The following is a 20427-nucleotide window of genomic DNA, read 5'->3' on the forward strand; positions in this document are numbered from 1 at the left end:
ATTACTCATCCTTCTTTGAGTCATACTCACCCATAATCAGCATGAAGGACTGCCAGGGGAATAGCTTATTAATGTTTACAATGTATAAAATTATGCAATGAGGTTTATATTAGGTTGTACCTGTATTTTGCTGCTGCTGTTATATAACAGTAATTAACGTAAAGACACTGTTGGTTATCAGTTTTCTGAAGTCAATATCAAATCTGCTGGAGTATGGAGGAGTAATATGAATCTTTTTTTGTTTAATTGCAATGGACTGTTTTGAATTCATTCTGGAGTATAAAGGGTCGATTTTTTTTTTTTTATTTGGGGGGGGGTGGTTATGTACAGTATTGAATTCATGTTGGAGTAACATGGATTTTTTTTTTTTGCCGATGTACAGTATTGAATTTGCCAGGTGAGTGACAGCGCTTCGGATTCATAGTCCTGTGGTTTCGGGTTCGATCCTCAGTGGAGGCGGAAACAAATGGGCAGTTGTTTTCACCCCGATGCTCCTGTTCATCTAGCAGTAGATAAGTACCTAGGAGTTAGACAGCTGCTACGGGCTGCTTTCCTGGGAGTGTGTAACAAAAAGGAATCCTGGTCGAGGACCGGGCCGCGGGGACGCTAAGCCCCAAAATCGTCTCAAGATTACCTCATGAAGATTATGGTCTATGTGACTTTTGCCCAGTTGCACATTTCAAAACATACTACATTGCAGATTTTATCTGGATTTACCTGAAAGGGTTTAGGAATTTGTTCTACTCCCCAAACCCAGCCTGGGGCCAGGTTTGTCTTGTGATAACTAGGTCCAACAGGCTGTTACTCGGAGTGGTTTCCCAGGCCGACATATCCACTACAACCCAGTTATTCCGGCACGTCTTGCAGAAATTGAATATGATCACTTATGAAAAGTAACTTATATTGACATTTGTACAATAACTACTGTTATCTTGACCAGACCACACACTAGAAGTTGAAGGGACGACGACGTTTCGGTCCGTCCTGGACCATTCTCAAGTCGAAGAATGCTTCAGCCACGTTATTGTGACTCATCGCCTGCATACTGTTATCTTCCTTTAAATAACTAACTATAAATGTGTATAATTCATTTATCAACTCTCTAAATATCTTGAGAATAATATTCTTCTAAAAAAGATAACAGATAGATATAGTAACTAGAACACATTTGTGTGTAAGGTTATTAATACATCACATTTTCATATTTTGAACCATAAGGAAGCTCACAAAAACACATCAAGTTAAAATATTATCCTTCAAATACAGTTTATCAGAAAATGTGTGAATACAAATGAATTGCCAATATTAATGTTAATTACTTATTAAAGGATTGCAAAAATGGACCTAATTATTAATATACCACACCCCCCATTAGCTCAATAAAGAGCTAAATTAATTACAAAATAAAACAAACAAACCTGAGAGTACTGCCCTCATCGTGCCCCAAGCCAAACCTCCATTGGCCAAGCACAACTTGTTAAAGCAAGACATGCCATTAAGTTTTCTCGCCCGTTACCCAAGCAATGTTTAACATGGCTCAATTATCTCAAAATAACTTGCAACCAATACTGCCTTATTTATTGGACCTCAATCTCATTTACTAAGTACCAAAGGAGGAGAAAATGTCCCTATTCAACAAGACACACCACCACCGGCTATAGCTACCAGCGGAGACTTGAGGCTTACAGATTCGCAAAACATCAGCTGCGAATCAGATAAGCTTGACATTGTTGAATTGTGTAGGTTGCTGATATCAGTGTCTTGGTAATTTTGACATAACCTAGCTGTGATTCTCATTATGAAGTAAATAAACAATATGAGACCAGCAAAACTAAAAGTTTCACTAACAAAAATCTAGTTGACAGGATTCATGTGACAAGTAAGTTTCTAACATTTTTCCTACCCAGAAATAAAGGATGCAGGTTTTGACGTAACAGGAAGTCACCCATGACAATCTTCTTTGTATTCTTCAAAGTTAAAACATTGTTCAACATTTTCTGAGAATGATAAATGCTTCATGTGTGCTTCCTCACATAAACGAAGCTACTAGATGAACAATGCTTTCTCTCATTTAAAAAGTTCTTCATAACACACAAATCATAACTTCATGTTACCAACTCCCCAATAAAAAATAAGTTGTTTTATTAAGGAACAAAAACAGCAATGCATTACAATTGTTATATTGGTCACAAAAATTCCCAGATGGAATGGAATGGGAAAGTTACAAGAATTCTGTTATCTGCCTAATCCGGTGTCGCAGGTTTCCTGGTCAATCAACATGTTCAAGCAAACATATTCAGCCAACATGTCAGCCTGGCTGTCAGACTGTCAGTGAATCACAATTCAGAACATGGCATAACGGCCCGGCTTATTTAAAATGTCTTTTTCAGGAATTTATCTGTGTTTAAAATCAGTTTGAGATTAGTTGGTAATGCACATTTCATTTGAAAATTATCATAGTTTTTTGCTGCTTTAGCATCATACTGGTACCTTATTATACAAGGAAAGTAATGCAATTAACATTGTTCAAAAATATTTATTAATACATAGCGTGTCTGCTAAATACCATTACATTAAAAATTGTGCACAATTATAGGCCATTAATACTACTGGATTTCCCTTTATTTATGCATGTAGTATACTTCTTTCTTAATTCAGTTCCATTAAATGATGTATAAAAATATATAATGCAAGTTGTTTTATTATTCAGATTGCCTACACTTTTCAAACCAAAGCACTTTATAATATGCTTTAATAAGTCTACAAAATTATGAATATTGTAATTTTAAAAAGAAATGACACCTGTCACATAAATGTCTTAGAAGTATCACATTTACCATCAAGAACCTATCTAAGATTGTAAAAAAAAATATACTTCATTTTGCACCTTTAAACTAAAGGGACTGACAAGCAAATACTGCAGGTATAATACCTTCAGCTTAATTTGACTTGTGAAAATTGACAACCATGACATGTTTTATCTATGAAGATTAAAGATATTCATTGAATTTTAGTGTACATCATATTAAATATAAAGAATAATTTCTTTTTGGCCGAGGAATCATATAGTGATGCTGTGTGCATCCCCCAGTCAGTCAGATTAAGTACCACTGGCACAGGCCAGCTACTGAATTGCCAACCACATTGCTCATACCTTGTCCTCAGCTAGCAAAACCTTAGCCAGTGAAGGGCCCAATAATTTCAATCTGCAGACTTGAACTATGATCGAGCTATTTCATGCCTTTGGACTTTATACCACATGTAAAGTAAATAATTCTCAAAAGAATGTACTAAACCAGGAAGACAGTGTAGCACCTTGTATCAATTTTCTTTTCTTAACTCTTCTTTCTCTACTAGCAATGGGTAAACTTGAATGCCACTTAACTGTATATATTAAATATCATCCACAAAGGCAATGTCCACTCTGATCAATATAGCATCCATAAAGGATGAAATAAACACAACTTCCATTGCCATCTATATATTACTAGGATGAGAAAAGTCAAGGTTCATATTGTGTCAATATCAAATATAACTTGGTTGCTTGTAAACAGTACCTAAAAAAAAAAAAAAAAGTTGCAAAAAATTTTGATCAATAATGATAGGCAATGCACAGACTAGGGTTCAGATTCACGAAGCAGTTACGCAAGTACTTACGAACGTGTACATCTTTCCTCAATCTCTGTCGCCTTTGGTTACATTTATTAAACAGTTTACAAGCATAAAAAGTTCCCAATCAACTGTTGTTATTGTTGTAAACAGCCACCTGGTGCTTCGGAGCTCATTAGCTGTTTAATAACTGTAAACAAAGCCGCCAAAGATTGAGAAAAGATGGACAGGTTCGCAAGTGCTTGCGTAACTGCTTCGTGAATCTGGCCCCAGGTTATCCAGTGAAAGGCACCACCCCTGTGAAATATATCTTAGTTAAAGGCAAATGACTACATTTAATGGTATCTGTAAGTGGTGAGATTTGGTCATTTATTTCATTTACTACATTACACCATTCTCTTACATTTTTTTACCTTAGTTTAAGTCATAGGTATGGGCATGGTAATAAGTGCTTGGAAATCCATAATACAATGCACAATTTTCAAACGTTTTGCTCAGTTCATGTTTACTAGGTATTAGTAGCATAACCAGCAATAAAATTGGTATGTTTAATCTTTGATCTTTATCACCTCGACAGTTCGGCAAGTAGTCAGACTTCTTAGACCTCTTAAGTATGTAATCATAAGGCTGTTACTACTTGCAGTCTTCAGATCAATACAGGTAACAACCTGGGGCTAGATTCACCAAGAAGTTATGCAAACACTTACGAACCTGAACATCTTTTCTCAATCTTTGGCGGCTTTGTTTACAATTATTAAACAGTTAATGAGCTCCGAAGCACCAGGAGGCTGTTTATAACAATAACAACAGTAGATTGGCCAGTTTTCATGCTTGTAAACTGTTTAATAAATGTAACCAAAGCCGTCAAAGATTGAGGAAAGATGTACACATTCGTAAGTACTTGCATAACTGCTTAGTGATTCTGGCCCCAGGCTGATAAGGCACTGTCATAAGAAAACTGTCATCTTACATTTTGAAGTTGCAATGCAGCTTATGGAAAAAGAGTAAAATATGTGGAATTAATATTTTCTAATGACTTAAATCCTTTGGCTATGATTTATAATTGACAGATATCAGAAATATTGCTTGTTCCAATATTTGAAGTCTGCATATTGGAACAAGCAATATTTCTGATATCTGTCAATTATAAATCATAGCCAAAGGATTTAAGTCATTAGAAAATATAAATTCCACACATTTTACTCTTTTTCCCATAAGCTGCATTGTATAAACAAATGCTAGAATTAATCAATTCACAGCAATCTGACATAAAGATCTTGATTTTTGTTAAAAAGAACACGTTAATAAAAATGCACTTGCATAGTCTCTCAAAAGACAAATTAGCATTAAAACTGAATTACTCAACAAAGATCTATTTGTCTATGTAAAAATACAAGGTCTGATAATGATGGTAATGAAGTCCACTCCTACAGCTAATTCAGAAATTTGAATCAACTATCTTTCCAGTACACTGCTTGTACAACATAAACTTTTCAAAAATATAACACAGTATTTGGCTATGTGAAAACAATATAAGAGATTTTCTATTCTCGAAACATTATTGTTAAAGCTAGTACTAGGTATCACAGCCCCGGGACAGTGCTAGTGTGCCTCATTCTGAGAATGGGAAGCGGTAGAATCACGGTTTTTATCAATTAAAAACTTTTTGTTGACACTTTTAATATTTATTTTTAACAGTTTCTCGTGTTGCTGAATGTAGCTATAATTGAACATCACACATTTAAATAGGAATCCTTTGTTAAAAGAAAAATTACTTAATTGAAAATTTCCACAGTAAAAAAATCCACCAATATAATGTTAAGAATAAGAAACAAGATCCTCCTAAGTTCCTAATTGAGATTAATAATGAGTTCCTAATAATGAAATTAATTTCTAATAAAGCCTCCATGACATTATTATTTAGTTCATGTATTCTTTACATGTTGTAAAGGGTGAGGAGGAGGAGGAATACATACCACTGAAAATGAACTTTCAGCTAAACATGAACACACACCATCACTTGCGCAACTTCCTAGTTTGTGCTTGTCGAAGACCCTGATAATACCCAGTATGGTAACCTGTCATGTACCAGCTCATCAACATGGTGTGGAGCGCTTCAGAAGTCTGAGGATCACTCGTCAGGTCCATCGTAAGAGCTGGTGGGGGCGGAAGGTGTGGCAGGTGAGGCTGAAAGTGGTAAATATGTCACTATCAACAATGTAACTCAAAACAAGTAAATATGTCACTATAAACAAATAAAATGTCACTATAAACAAATAAAATGTCACTATAAACAAATAAAATGTCACTATTAACAAAGGAAATATTTCACTCTAAGCAAAATGCACTCCTCCTAATAGGGAAATGCACAAATGAAACGTCGGCTCAAAGTTTGCAGACGACTAATAGTGCCAAGCAATAAAAGATACAGTACTGTATTTGAAATTTATATATTTGTTATTATTTGGCAGCAATATAGCTATACAGTGTTTTGTTTGATTTATACTTACTGGTGGTGCAAACTGACTTCCACCTGTTGGAAAATTTGGTGGTGGCATCTGTGGAGAACAGAGAATTACAATTTGAATATACAGTATTGTACTTTTGAATTTCATCTCATTCTCGCTCACTCAAGTTGCTCTTATAATCTTTGCCCTATTACATTCTGCATTTACACTTCACTTAAGCTTATTTCACATAAACCTAGCACATTAAACATTCCATTTTCACAAATGTTTTATACCTTACAACATGAACAAGAAAAAGAAGCTACTTTTACCTAAAAAAAAGTAAAATGCCTCTGATATACATGAAGTAATAATGTTTGATTCCCAGCAATGAAATGTGCAATATATGAAGTATGAAGAATTGGCATTTGGAAGACTCAACATGCCACTCAGTGTTCACAGTACATATTGCATTACTTTACCCCTTTATCCAATCATGAATTAAATTACTGGGTTAAATCAAATATATAGGCTTGATAACTCAAGCCAAGAGTGCACAAATTTGAATTATGTAACTTGTAAATGAGAAGTGTACAGTACCGATCCTGACTGAGAACGATGCGTATGGGGTGCTCTGTGTCTTTTGTGGGTGCGCTCAACATCTGTGTCAGATTGCATGTCGCTCTCGATCACAGAACTACCCAAGTCACTTTGCTGGAAATTAAACAGATATAATTAAGACAATTGGTTTTCCAGACCACACACTAGAAGGTGACGGGACGACGACGTTTCGGTCCGTCCTGGACCATTCTCAAGTCGTTTGTGACTTGAGAGTGGTCCAGGACGGACCAAAACGTCGTCGTCCCTTCACCTTCTAGTGTGTGGTCTGGTCAACATACTTCAGCCATGTTATTGTGACATCACCTGCAATTGGTTTTTCACTTACAGTACTACTATAGCTATAGTAGAGTACAAAATACTAGTTAAAAGAACAAAATTGTAACCAAGATCTATATGTATATTTTTTAATAAGCATAATCAGAAAACAAGAGTGATTTTGATCCTATAGATAAATCTACATTTTGAGAAACTAAATAGACTGTACAAAATATCAACAGATTTGCCTAAATATTAGCCGTGTTTCATTTAACAGTAAACAGTGACAATGTTTCAACCAGTTTCTCTAACTAAATCTGTTAGTAGTACATTTTGAATTAAGAATTTTTGTAGTACTCTTCTAGTTCTACACAGTGATGTCATCCTTGAGACCCAATGTAAAATGGATTATAGATATATATTAAGAGAAAAAATTTTGTATTTCAGAACAAACACGCCCAGGCAGGGCAAGACATACGGGTGAGTCTCCTAACACCCGTTGCCTCTGTTCACCTAGCAGTGATTAGGAACCAGGTTTAAATCAACTGTTGTGGGTCGTATCCTGGGCAATGGTGCCTGACAGCTAAATGGACAGCACTCGGGATTCGCGGTCCTAAAGTTCTGGGTTCGATCCCCGGCGGAGGCAGAAACAAATGGGCAGAGTTTCTTTCACCATGATGCCCCTGTTTACCTTGCAGGTAGACAGTTGCTACGGGCTGCTTCCTAGGGATGTGTAACAAACAGGAGGCCTGGTCGAGGGACCGGGCCACGGGGACGCTAAGCCCCGAAATCATCTCAAGAAGGAAGAAGATGGTTAAATGCTGCATATATCCCAGGTATACTCGAATTTGCCACAAACACTGCAAGGCACAGCACGAGACAAAATACCTGTAAGGCTACACATGAAACATACTACACAACGAAATTAGAGCAGCAAGGCCACTGCAAAGACTGGGTTCAAACATTGTAACTGCTAATTAATAAAAATGCAAGTACTGCAATATGTGTACAGTACAGTACATTGAAATTTTAAGGCTTTAAAATACAATAATTTACAAAATTCAATGCTTAACTGTGTAATATTAAAGTTCTTAACAATAGAGTAAGCTACTGCAGTGGTGCTTGTGCATGCAGACCACAGCAAGTTCCAGCATGGCAATAATTTCAATTACTGCAGTGTCTATGCAATAGTGCACTCATTGTGAACGTTATTGTGTGGACTCCTGAAATTGCATAGATGAATAATAAGGAACAATTGATTTGTGATGTATGGAAGTTTACGAGCTCCACTGGTATTGCTATTATGATAATGAAGGGAGCTCATTCCTCACCGGTCTAGGATTCAAGCATCCAATCATTCCTTAAGGTAAGCAAATGACACTCCACTTGAGAGAAACGAGGGGTAAATCCCACTTCATTGGCATGATGTTTACATTTGGTCGAGGCCTATGCAATGGGGAAAGGCAGATGCAAGCAGCCCCTCTGTAGTGCAATTAGCTTTGTTTTTGACTCTCAGTCGTTAATACTGGATTTGATTCCTGGGCAGGACAGAATTGGTGAAGCACATTTCTTTTAGTGTCTTAGGAAGGATCAATAGTTTCATCTTAGGGGGACCTCAATACAAGCCTAAATTTTATTTGAGGAAGAGGAAGCAAAGGCTTCCCCTCCCCGACAAAATGAATTATAAAAGTTAAATGCTGGGGAATCTCCATTCACACTTATTTTACACTCTAAAGGTTGAGTAATCCCAAAGATCTTATACTTTTTTTTTAATATACAGTACAATTCTTACATTCTTGTAAAGCCACTAGCATGCATAGCGTTTCGGCAAGTCCTTAATCCAAATTTTTTCCCCGGAATACGACCCGCCAAATCGTTTAATAACCACGTACCCATTCACTGCTGGGTGAACAGAGGCTACAGTTAAGAATTGGCACCCGGCCAATCCTTCCTGGCTAGGATACGAACCGCAGGCTAAAGCGCTCGCAAAGCGCTGGGCGAGTGCTTTACCACTATGCCACGAGGACTGCTAGGAGACTCTCGGCATTAAACCTCTTAAAAACTTAATCGCTGACTATCACTTATGACTTTACCTTCATTGCTCTGAATCATCTCATTTCAGTCCCTACAGTTCAACAGAAACTTCACATGGACAGCAGAAATAAAATATAAAAACTGCATGCAGTTTTGACTTTTTTGTTTACTTATTTTCATATTATAGTGAGATAACTATTTTAAAAAACATACATCATCAAATTCTGTATTACCTCCGACTGCCCATCATCAGCAATATCTCTCTGTCTATGACGAGCTGCTTCTCCTTTAGATTTTGCAAGTGTATGCAATGGTACCTCTTCTTCATTGTTATACCCTACATACCGGACAGTGCATGAACCACCCTCAGAGTTCACAGCAATGACTGTTCCCTCATACCAGATCCCATCACCACTGTACTGGCAACGACAGGCATCTCCTACATTCCACTGAAATTTAAAACATGTCAGTAGTATTAAAATCAAACACATTATACATATTCAAACATATTTACACACAAACATAGGTCTTATGCAACAAAATTATAATAATAATAATATAATAATGTGTATTCAGGTAAAAGTACATACATACATACATACAAAATGAGTTACAAACAGAATGGTGGATTTCTAGATAGCGCTAGTATAATATACTATACTAACAATCAATAATTTATACCAGTATTCATATAAATGCCAAAACATGCTTGGACCTATACATCCGAGTTACCACGCAAGGCAAATGGCCAGCAATAAATACCCCTCTCTTAAGAACCCACCAAGAAAAACATGCTCGAGTAATGTTTAAACAACACTGCATCAATGTTTTCAATATTATATTAATGTCATTTGGTCACATTTGCCCAGGAGAAAGTAACATGATAGTCTTTCATTCTTTGCTCCTAGAAGTCATTTCATATTGACCACAATGTGTCACCTACATCAGGCCAAGAGATAAATATATATATATATATCAAACAGCAAATTAACCACAAAGGCTGGTAGAGAAGATAACATGCTATAAAATAGAAAGTATTAACAAAAATCATACGTCAGTCTTTTTTTTGTTCCTCTTCTTTTTCTTCTTCTTGGCAACATTGGCACCCTGACTCTTGTTTTCAGAAAGATGTTCCACAGTTTTCTGTAGTAATTCTGTAGACTGTTCACTTTCGGTTGTGTTTGTGCCCGATAACCTTCGATGTAGCTTTTGTCGCACCTGGGCCATAGCCTGATCGTACTGCTGGATCAATAAAGTATCATCCCATATCTCATCGTGTGTGGCATTCTCCTGAAAAAAAAAATGTGTCAAACAGTCTGCACTTTTGTAGTAAAATTTCCATAAAAGAATGAGTAAATAATATTGCCTAACCTAATTTAACTTAGGCTAACCTGACAATGTGGTTTCACTCAAAATGCACAAATTCCTGCATTTTCCCAAACTATGTTCAATATCTGCTTCACTTCAAGAAGCTAATAATATGCAACTGCTGAGAGAACTGTGCGTCTGTAATTATCGTGGCATTCACAATAATACCCCACAACACTATACAGCCTACGCGATGTCACAATAAGGACCCAATATCTAATGTTTACTGAACGAAACATTTATTTTTATCGAAAAGCTATATAACAAGCTATATATAAGTTCCTCGACTGTTCCACAGCCGAGGAACCCGGATTCACTCCCACGGCAGAATTGAAAAGGTTGGGTATGTTTCCTTTCATCTGATGCATGTATTCACCTAACAGTAAACCAGGCACCTGTTGTGGGTTGCAGTGATGTGCAGTTGGCTAGAGTTTATCTTTCATCCATAATGATTATATTTAATGATCGATTCATCTCGGTGAAAATCATATTCATATAAAAATCAAAATCTTGTGTGGTGGATGATGGCAAGTCAGGTTAAAGTGTGTTGGGTCTGGCCAGAAATTGGATTGCTGAGCACGTGGCCAGCCTCGCCCTTAATAATGAATAATCGCAATAAGCGTAACCGGCTTCCTGTCCCCAACACTGATGCCTCAGCAATTAATCAGCGCCAAGGGAATTATTCTGCTGGCCTCAGCAAGATAGTCGCCCCTGATTTAGACCTCGTAGGACCCGTCGGGCCATAATTACCTCACGTCACACACACTGCTCTGTAAGGTTCTGTAAGAATCAGCCCTTAAATATAGAAATAATGAATTATTCACCGAATCATTGGCGTTGTAAAGGAGCGGACCGCTGCTATCCGACGCCATCTGTCCTCCTCGAGGGTAGCCACAACACTGCCGCACCACAAGCCTAAACTCTCTTACTCTCCACCATCTCATGTATTAGGAAATGTATATGTTTATCTCTCAGAATGTTTGGTAATATGTTTATTGTTTGTAATGTGTGTCTATGTATGTATTAACACGTTATACTGAACGGGGGTGAGAATAGCTTGAGCTACCTCATCCCTTTGTGTGTATTTTACCTCAATAAACTTATTTCAATTTCAATTTCATGTATGACTAATCTAGTAGAAACTGGTAAGAGTAATTGTAATATAATGTTTCAAATACGCCAAGAATTGAAACATTAAATCTTGGTGATTTATGATTCAATGATCAATGATTCAATGCTTAGCTCTTGTAAAATTCGTGAAGTTGTTGTTTAATCACAGTTGAATTGTTGTTTTTTTTATTGAGGCAAGTATTTTTCCTCCTCTGATTCCATGTATAACTAACCATCCTGTGAGATGGGAATATTAGATGAACTTATAGCTAGTTTTATATACACTGTGTAATCTTTCATATAGAATAGGGCAGCAGCACATTGCTGTGTATACCTAAGCCTGTTAATAGAAAGAAATTTTATAGTGGCCTCCGAATACATCTGATGAGTTAGCCACAATATCTGCCTTCAAAAAAGAGTTGATTGTAACCTTGGATTATCTATAAGCAGCCTGAGAGCAATGATACACTTAGAACTTCTACAAAATCTTGTAGCAAAGTGAAATCTACATTAGTAATTCCATCTATCATCATGCTATATCATGTAAGAAGAGCCACACATCTATGGATCATCCAATAAAATCAGCAGACTCCTAGATGTTACTACTGCTCGGCTTAAACTCTGCTGTAAGTCTCTGGGAATTTTCATTACCTGCTGAAGCAGACTTGACTAAATGTAAACTGTCAACAAAATTATTCGCACACCCTCCGTCGCTATGTGATGGAGTAAAAATACGCGAATTCAGAGACAATTCTAAAACAAAGGTTCAAGAGATGTGTAACTATTTTACTCGAAATGATCTGCTACCAGGATATTCCCAATCTTGTAGTGTTGACAACAACAATACGCGCTCAGACGCCTCTGTGTCTAGACAGACACCACACCCCTCCCTCCACCTCCTAGTACCCAAGACACCTGGACACCTGCTGCCTGGGCAGAGTCCAAGACGCCAGTCGACCAGACGCTAATTGCTTGTTTAGCTGCCAGCCGATAGTTACCTACTAGATTCACGCCATGTCTGACGTCATTGGCCCTTATATATATACAGCTCCCTGGCGTCCAGTCATCTACGGGAGACATCTCCCGTCACGCAGGGTGCAGTCGCACCTCCACAGATCTCCAGTATCAGCTCTTGATACTGGTAATGGCTCAAAAGGGCTATTACACTTACGGGCTATTCATGCCCGTGCCACCTTTTGGGTGGCTTAATCTTCATCAATTAATCGTCCAGTCATCAGAATACACTTCGTGCTCTCAGCAGTAACATACAGCTTTTGTATAAAGTTATTGCACCTTTGCCATTAACGTAAGTGATTGATTGATAAAGATTAAGCCACCCAAAAGGTGGCACGGGCATAAATAGCCCGTAAGTGGTGGCCCTTTTGAGCCATTACCAGTATCAAGAGCTGATACTGGAGATCTGTGGAGGCGCGACTGCACCCTGCGTGACGGGAGATGTCTCCCGTGTTAACGTAACTGTCATATGTGTATATTTCTCGTGTAAATTATGTTTAAGCCAAGTGGATAAGGGGTTTTGTTTTGTATGCTATTAAAGTAATTTTTGTTATATTAAATATTTAAAGTTTTTCATTCTTTGGTTTATACCCGCAGCTCTCACACAGTAGAGGTCAGAAGCAGTCTTATTTACTTTATTTTACCTTTTTTTTTATTAATATGCGATTGGAACAACAACAGCCAGATTAGCCACTGCTCTATATCAGATTATCGTTACAGTAGTAACTGGTTCACCATAGCTCCTGGCTATGGTGAACCCATACTGCTAGGAGCAGTATGGGTTCACCATACTGCTCCTGTATATATATATATATATATATATATATATATATATATATATATATATATATATATATATATATATATATATATATATATATATATATATATATATATATATATAAAGGGGTACCACCTCTGGTGCAATTGTAGAGACCCATAGCCTCCGAGAAGAAAATAAAGAGTACTCAGAGAAGACCTTGTGGATCCTCACTGAACACGTTAATATTTTCTTCTCCTACCACTCCTCTAGGTAGAAACATAGTCAATATGTTTCACTGAATATGACTGCATATTCTGTATTGATTATTTTCTTGTTTAGGGCTTCTATCCATCAGGACTAAAGTATAGTTCCTGGCTGGTCAGTAACCTGTGTTGTTGTGGCCGTAATGACCACAACAATTCGTTATTGCCTTCAACCTCGTTCTGACAGTTCGTGCGACGGCGCTGGAACCAATCGTATTGGCGTTAGCCTTTCCACGGGAGACTTTTCGTGCCATGGAGAGAGGGGGTGTGGGGGAAAGAACCTGCTGCTTGGGTAACAGCTTCTTCCCCGCATCAACCTACCTAGGCTTTACACCCTGGAAAGGCCACTCCAGACCGACAACCAGAGAGCAACTCCATAGTTTCCTGATACTGATGGATGCCTACTACTACTAATGACCTTCCGTAGGTGTTAAGCCCAACACTCAACCAAACCAAATTACTTGCTAACTGTCCTTATGTCTGGATAGTTAATCTGGGACGATAACCGGCGTCAAGAGTTTCAATAAAACAGGTAAATAAAAGGCATGTCTTTATTAGATAACTTTATGAAAATAAGAGAAGCGAGTAATATTTACACTAGTATAAATGGTGAGAGACAAGGAGAGATTTTCACACCTCTGGCAACGCTTCGTATTTCTAGACAAGCTGAAAATGTAGAAAGGGAGAGAAGGAAGGAGGGAGGGAAAGAGATAAAGAGAGGGAAGGAGGGAGGGAGAGAGAGAAAGAGAGGGAAGGAGGGAGGGGGAGAGAGAAAGAGAGGGAAGGAGGGAGGGGGAGAGAGAAAGAGAGGGAAGGAGGGAGGGGGAGAGAGAAAGAGAGGGAAGGAGGGAGGGGGAGAGAGAAGAGAGGGAAGGAGAGAGAGAGAAAGACAGGGAAGGAGGGAGGGAGAGAGAGAAAGAGAGGGAAGGAGGGAGGGGGAGAGAGAAGAGAGGGAAGGAGAGAGAGAGAAAGAGAGGGAAGGAAGAGGAAACACGGAAAAAGATACACAGAGACAATACAATTAAGGACAAATAGTAATATTAAGAGAAAGAGAGAGATCTAAGAATGTAGCAAGACACTATATAAGCAGTTACAGAACAATATGGAACTGAAAGATAATAATTAATATCATACATTATATTCAAAGAGATTCCTAGAACTATGTGGCTTTACATATCTAAATATTTTATATATATACAGATATATATATATATATATATATATATATATATATATATATATATATATATATATATATATATATATATATATATATATATATATATATGTCGTGATTCACTGCTACGGTTATTTATCTGTACAAAGGCAAATGTTTGTCCATTATATTTGATACAAATTATTTTTTAATTGGGAAAAGATGACCAAATTTTCTTATTCCCATTTTTTTTTTCTAATAACCTTCAGCATCTTGTAAAAGAAAAAAAAACATGAACACAAAATTCCCTAAAGTTGTTTACGAAAAAAATCAAATTTTCTCATGAAAACAAGCGGTTTACCTGGTTGTAAACTACATCTCAGCCTTTCTTGAACAGCCTAGTAGGGATTTATACACAGTGGGGTATACCTTAGTTTACCTGTGTATATACTCAAGACTGTGTACATAGTCCTGGACTGTATTCAAGACTAAAGTATACCTGCTGGCTGGTCAATAATGAATTGTGGTGTCCTTAATAACCTTCCCCTGGGGTGACAGGTCTTAATAACCCTTCTGAGGTTGATATAGGCCTTAGTAACCTTCCAGAGGTTGAAGAGCCTTAATAACCCTCCAAAGGCTGATAATAGGCTTTAAGCCCAACACCAAAGCATGGACAATATTGTGGAGAATCAACACATTCTAAGTTATTCAGGTTCAAAATTCATATTAATAATAGGCAATAATAATAAATAATAACAATTACAAAAAGAAAATTAAAAATAATCGTCATAAGAATTATAATAACACCAATACATTGATCAAAACCGTGTCGTTAGCCAACGTCTCGTTGTGTGTGGGCCTGTCTCTCTCACAAACAAACAAATACACACACACACACACACACACACACACACACACACACACACACACACACACACACACACACACACACACACACACACACACACACACACACATACACACACACACACACACACTTGCCTTTGTACCAGCAGACATTCCATTGTAGCGAGGCTCACGATGGTCCTCTGAGAAATTGTATATATATATATATATATAAAAAAGGCATCACCTGATTCAGAGTCTTGAGTGATACATGTTGAGGATATGTTATACTTGTATAAATATCTTAAGGGAACTAACACCGGAGGAAGTAAACAAAAAAAAATGACTAATCAGAGTAACAATGATATATATTTATATATTTCTGGTGACCTTCCACTCAGGGTAATGATCCTCACCGTTCGCAGTCAACGAAAAGAACTGGAGGAGCCGGTACTACGAGAGCAGAACTGGTGGGTAAAGGCAGCCAGGGCTGGCGAAGGTGGATCTGACGTGCTCTCTAAACTCCTGCACCCCTTTTCTTTTATTTAATAGTCAGGTGGGAATATTTCTGCCGGGTCCTGCTAACACTGCCCTCCGTGTACCGCCTTCAGGAGCGCACACGAGCACCTCCACCTTCACCATCGGCTGTTCGACCAGGGCCCCCCAGCAGCAAATTTGCATCTGGGGTTGTGTTGATTTAGGGGGCGACGACGATCAGTGGGATCGGATGTGCCCTGCATCTGGGGTTTACCTGGAGTCAAAAAGTCCTCGTAGAAAACTGGGTTCTGGACGTGTGGATAACTATAGTATATAAGAACAGTGACCGCTGAGCCTCTGGGAAGGAGGGGATAAGAATGCTGAAGGTAGAGGTGCCAGAATAGATGACATGGACGTGTCAGTGCCAGAGGTGGGGAGAAGTTTGGCACTCTGGTATTGTAAAGTGTGCAGCAGTGACGATAGCAGCAGCAGCAGCAGCAACGGGAGTGCAATCATGCGCGGATCCGCTATCATGAAGGAATATAACATTGGCACACATCAAGACTAAGGGATGGGGGAAAGAAAAATGCTCGATAAGGCAGTAGAGAGCCACAACACGACTTGTAGCCTTGTTAGAGACGCTCTACGACACCGGACTCGCTGAAGTCCGGATCTGTCCGGAGTAAAGTCCGGATTCCGGATTTGGAAATCCTTCTCCTGTACACCGTGGTTCCCTTCTAGGTGCACATTGCCATAAAGAATCGAAACGTTACAGCAAAGAGAGGACAAACGTTTTGCTACTTATGAAAAAATACAAGTAATATGGATGTTCAAGGGAAAACATTTCTCCCAAAGTGGCTACTGAAGTTTTGTACAGTGTAAATCAAAGGCAAGAGACTGAGCCAGGAGTATACGCTGTAATGAAGGCTGATCGAAAGATATACTCTTACAAAACGTGTGTTATTCTGACTATATATATTCCCTATTCTACGATAATTAGGTTTATAATATATACATATTCATATATATTAATGCAATTCGGTATTACGAAAGCTGTATCATGTATTGAAGACTATAAACTGTGGGCTGCTGGGCCTTCTGACCAATATACATGTTAATGACGAGTTTTCATTCAATGTACAGTAATGATGAGGATATTGATTAATATAAGAGTGCAATATAACAATGTTTTAAAACGCCTTAGCTATCGAACTGAGCAAGGCAGTTCCTCAAGAGAGGTAAAGACGCCATGAACCTGTAGTACATAGACCTTATTCAGGCGATGAGTCACAATAACGTGGCTAAATTATGTTGACCAGACCACACACTAGAAGGTGAAGGGACGACGACGTTTCGGTCCGTCCTGGACCATTCTCAAGTCGACTATGTGTGGTCTGGTCTACATACACCTTAGTTACCTGGTCCGGAAAACCAGGTAAGTGGTTTTCATATGTGTTTTCAACACATGTGTGTATGTTATTGTGTGTGTGTGTATGTATGACGATGAAATCAACACGTGATGAAAAATGTGACAATGTCAGAGCAAGAAGGATTAAGACAGGAATTTCCTTTAAGTACTTTCGAACTTAATAATACATCTTCAGAAGGATCCTTCTGAAGATGTATTATTTACTACGAAAGTACTTAAGGAAATTCCTGTTTTAATATTTATAGTTAGCGAAACGCATTTAGGAATTGCTGTGTTTCTATTTCAGATTGTGTAAATACCGAAGGCCGTCTCATCCACATTCAGAAGCACAATGTCGATGTCTTTCTGGTGTGGAAAGAAAGTGATAGGGGTAGATTAGAGCTGTAGAGGGGGTAAATCTGGGCAGTAGAGGGGAAGATCTGGTCAGAATAGGGGGAAGATCAGGGCAGTAGAGGGGTAGATCAGGGCAAAAGAGGGGTAGATCAGAGCAGTAGAGTGGTAGATCAGAGCAGTATAGGGGTAGATCAGGGCAAAAGAGGGGTAGATCAGAGCAGTAGAGTGGTAGATCAGAGCAGTATAGGGGTAGATTAGGGCAGTATAGGGATAGATAAGGGCAATATAGAGGTAGATCAGGGCAGTAGAGGGGTAGATCAGAGCAGTATAGGGGTAGATCAGAGCAGTATAGGGGTATATCAGGGCAGTTTAGGGGTAGATCAGAGCAGTATAGGGGTAGATCAGGGCAGTATAGGGGTAGAGCAGGGCAGTAGAGAGGTAGATCAGGGCAGTAAAGGGGTAGATCAGGACAGGGGTGGCGCTGGTCCAGAGAAGGAGAAGACTGTGTATTTCTATCAGTATTTCTCTTTACCATAAGACTATGTAAGGTCTTTCTCGTAAGAGGTTAATTTAGACAAAATTAAACATTTTCTGTAATTTCATTGTTACTCCTCTTGAATCATGAGTAACTTGGCTTTTTCGTTTTCCTCTACAGAAATTGACAGATAACTCATTAGATGATTTTTTTAATAGTAACCAGATCTGATTATTTTGGTACTATTTCATTTCCTTGAACCGTCAGAGCCTCGAACCCGGGACCACAAAAGCGTAAGCCTATAGTCATACCAACCGCGCCACTCAGCACCCACAATATGTTGGTACAATGTAGTTTAACACTATAAGTATCGAATGTTATTTGAAGTGTTGATGGAGAGGTAGACTCATTGATGAGTAAGACCCGTCATGCCCTCTGTCATGCTCATGCCTCACCCCGTCCTCCTAAGGTTTCGCAACGTCAAGAAAACGGTAAATGTAAAGTGCCTTTATCCTAACCTTCCAGAGGACCCAAAACAGAAAACGGGACAGTACGTCACTTTCCCCAGCCGTTTTCATTTACTAGTAAGGCAATTTTTGGCCTTATATAACGCATACAAAAAAGCGACGTTTTTTGTAAGAGGACAGTTTGCATGCCCAACCGCTCACAGGATGAATATAGGGCACTCAATAAACTGAGATCCATATAGAGAGCGTAGCGACCCCTGGCACCTACCATGAGAGAGAGAGAGAGAGAGAGAGAGAGAGAGAGAGAGAGAGAGAGAGAGAGAGAGAGAGAGAGAGAGAGAGAGAGAGAGAGAGAGAGAGAGAGAGAGAGAGAGAGAGAGAGAGAAAGTGATGTGTGTGTGTGTGTGTGTGTGTATTATATATATATATATATATATATATATATATATATATATATATATATATATATATATATATATATATATATATATATATATATATATTTATATATATATATAATGTAGGTAAGTAATGGTGATCGTCACATTCAGGAAAGTTGTTAAATACAGTATTTTTTAACATTGTGCGAGCTGTACCTGCGACCTCCAGCTCCTGGGGTCAGGAAGATCCATTAATGATGGTCTTCTCCTTCCCCCGGGGGTCAAAGGTCGTGGAGGAACCAAGCATGAGGTCTACTATGGCTATTTAAGGGGGTAACGATCGCTGTCAATCACGTGTTCTTCTTCTCTACCATGTAAGGGGGGGGGGGGTCTCTGGAGTTGATCTACAGCTGAGCGTCGTTGTCAACTGGTCACGCGCTGTGTACTTCACTCATCGATATGTAAACACATATAAAAAGTACATAAGAGTGTAATCACACGTACATAAGGCCTCTTCGACGGGTCTTGTAGCAGTGTACACTTCAACACGCCCAAAGATACGTCCCTTCTGCAGCTGCTGATCCCTCATTTAATTAAACATCTTTACCTCAATATTCACATCGCAATCCATTAAACATAATCCCTCCCCCCGACACATCGGTGTTTCTGCTGTGTATGAAGCTCACGCCACTGATGAATACAGCAGCAACATGGCCAACATAGCGGTCGTCGTTGTCACCCTCCTTCGGCTCACAGTAGGCAGCAGACTTGGTTCTTCCAGCAGCTCAACGTGGACTATCCGTCAGGAACCCGAGGCGGTATGTCTGGAGGGTCGAGGAGATCGGAGGCGCCGTTCTCGAGGGAGGCGGCCAGTTTGGACCACTTGGCCATGTTCTTCGCCGCTCCGTCTCTCATGGGTGCTATCTTGAGGTTCACCTTCGTCAGTCCCTGTAGCAGTTTGAGGTGTTAGGTGAGTGGCGTGAGATTAGGACGTCAAAGGGAAAGGGAATATTGCATTTTATATTACAAAGATGGAAGAGGTTGTTTATTTTTCACTGAATAGTGCAATTATGCCTGGGGATTTTGTTACACACACACACACACACACACACACACACACACACACACACACACACACACACACACACACACACACACACACACACACACACACACACACAAACACACACCTCAAAGAGTGGGAGACAGATATCCTTGATCCAGCGCATCTGCAGAAGTGGCAGTTCATGTTTGCGATCTCTGTCCATGAGCGCTGGCGGCGTGATCTTCAGCTTGCTCTTCTCCAAGTCCCCCTGGTCGAAGAACTCAGACGTCACCAGTTTGGCTACCCTGAGGAGACGTGAGAGAGGTCGGAGAGAT

The 20427-nt window shown here is 38.9% G+C and overlaps 2 protein-coding genes across 3 annotated transcripts in view; both read right to left on the minus strand.

Annotated features, from left to right (window-relative positions):
• Positions 1 to 3943: 3943 nt before the first annotated feature.
• On the minus strand, positions 3944 to 11306 carry Smn (survival motor neuron). The gene is made up of 6 exons (XM_045735587.2): positions 11159 to 11306; positions 10020 to 10256; positions 9200 to 9415; positions 6657 to 6770; positions 6120 to 6167; positions 3944 to 5796 (listed from the first exon to the last, which is right to left on the minus strand). Exons 1-6 carry the CDS (start codon positions 11276 to 11278, stop codon positions 5626 to 5628), a joined length of 906 nt encoding a protein of 301 aa, XP_045591543.2. The 5' UTR covers positions 11279 to 11306; the 3' UTR covers positions 3944 to 5625.
• Positions 11307 to 19169: 7863 nt separating this feature from the next.
• Positions 19170 to 20427, minus strand: part of LOC123753613 (dual 3',5'-cyclic-AMP and -GMP phosphodiesterase 11A) — a 78261-nt gene continuing 77003 nt past the window's right edge. For both annotated transcript variants that reach the window (XM_069331178.1, XM_069331177.1), the window contains 2 exons: positions 20238 to 20397; positions 19170 to 19995 (listed from right to left, as the gene is read on the minus strand). In XM_069331178.1, the coding sequence (XP_069187279.1) occupies positions 19843 to 19995; positions 20238 to 20397 (313 nt within the window). In that variant the 3' untranslated portion in view covers positions 19170 to 19842. The remainder of the gene's footprint in view (positions 19996 to 20237; positions 20398 to 20427) is intronic.

Source organism: Procambarus clarkii, chromosome 25, assembly GCF_040958095.1.
Source record: "Procambarus clarkii isolate CNS0578487 chromosome 25, FALCON_Pclarkii_2.0, whole genome shotgun sequence".
Classification (NCBI taxonomy): Eukaryota; Metazoa; Arthropoda; class Malacostraca; order Decapoda; family Cambaridae; genus Procambarus; species Procambarus clarkii.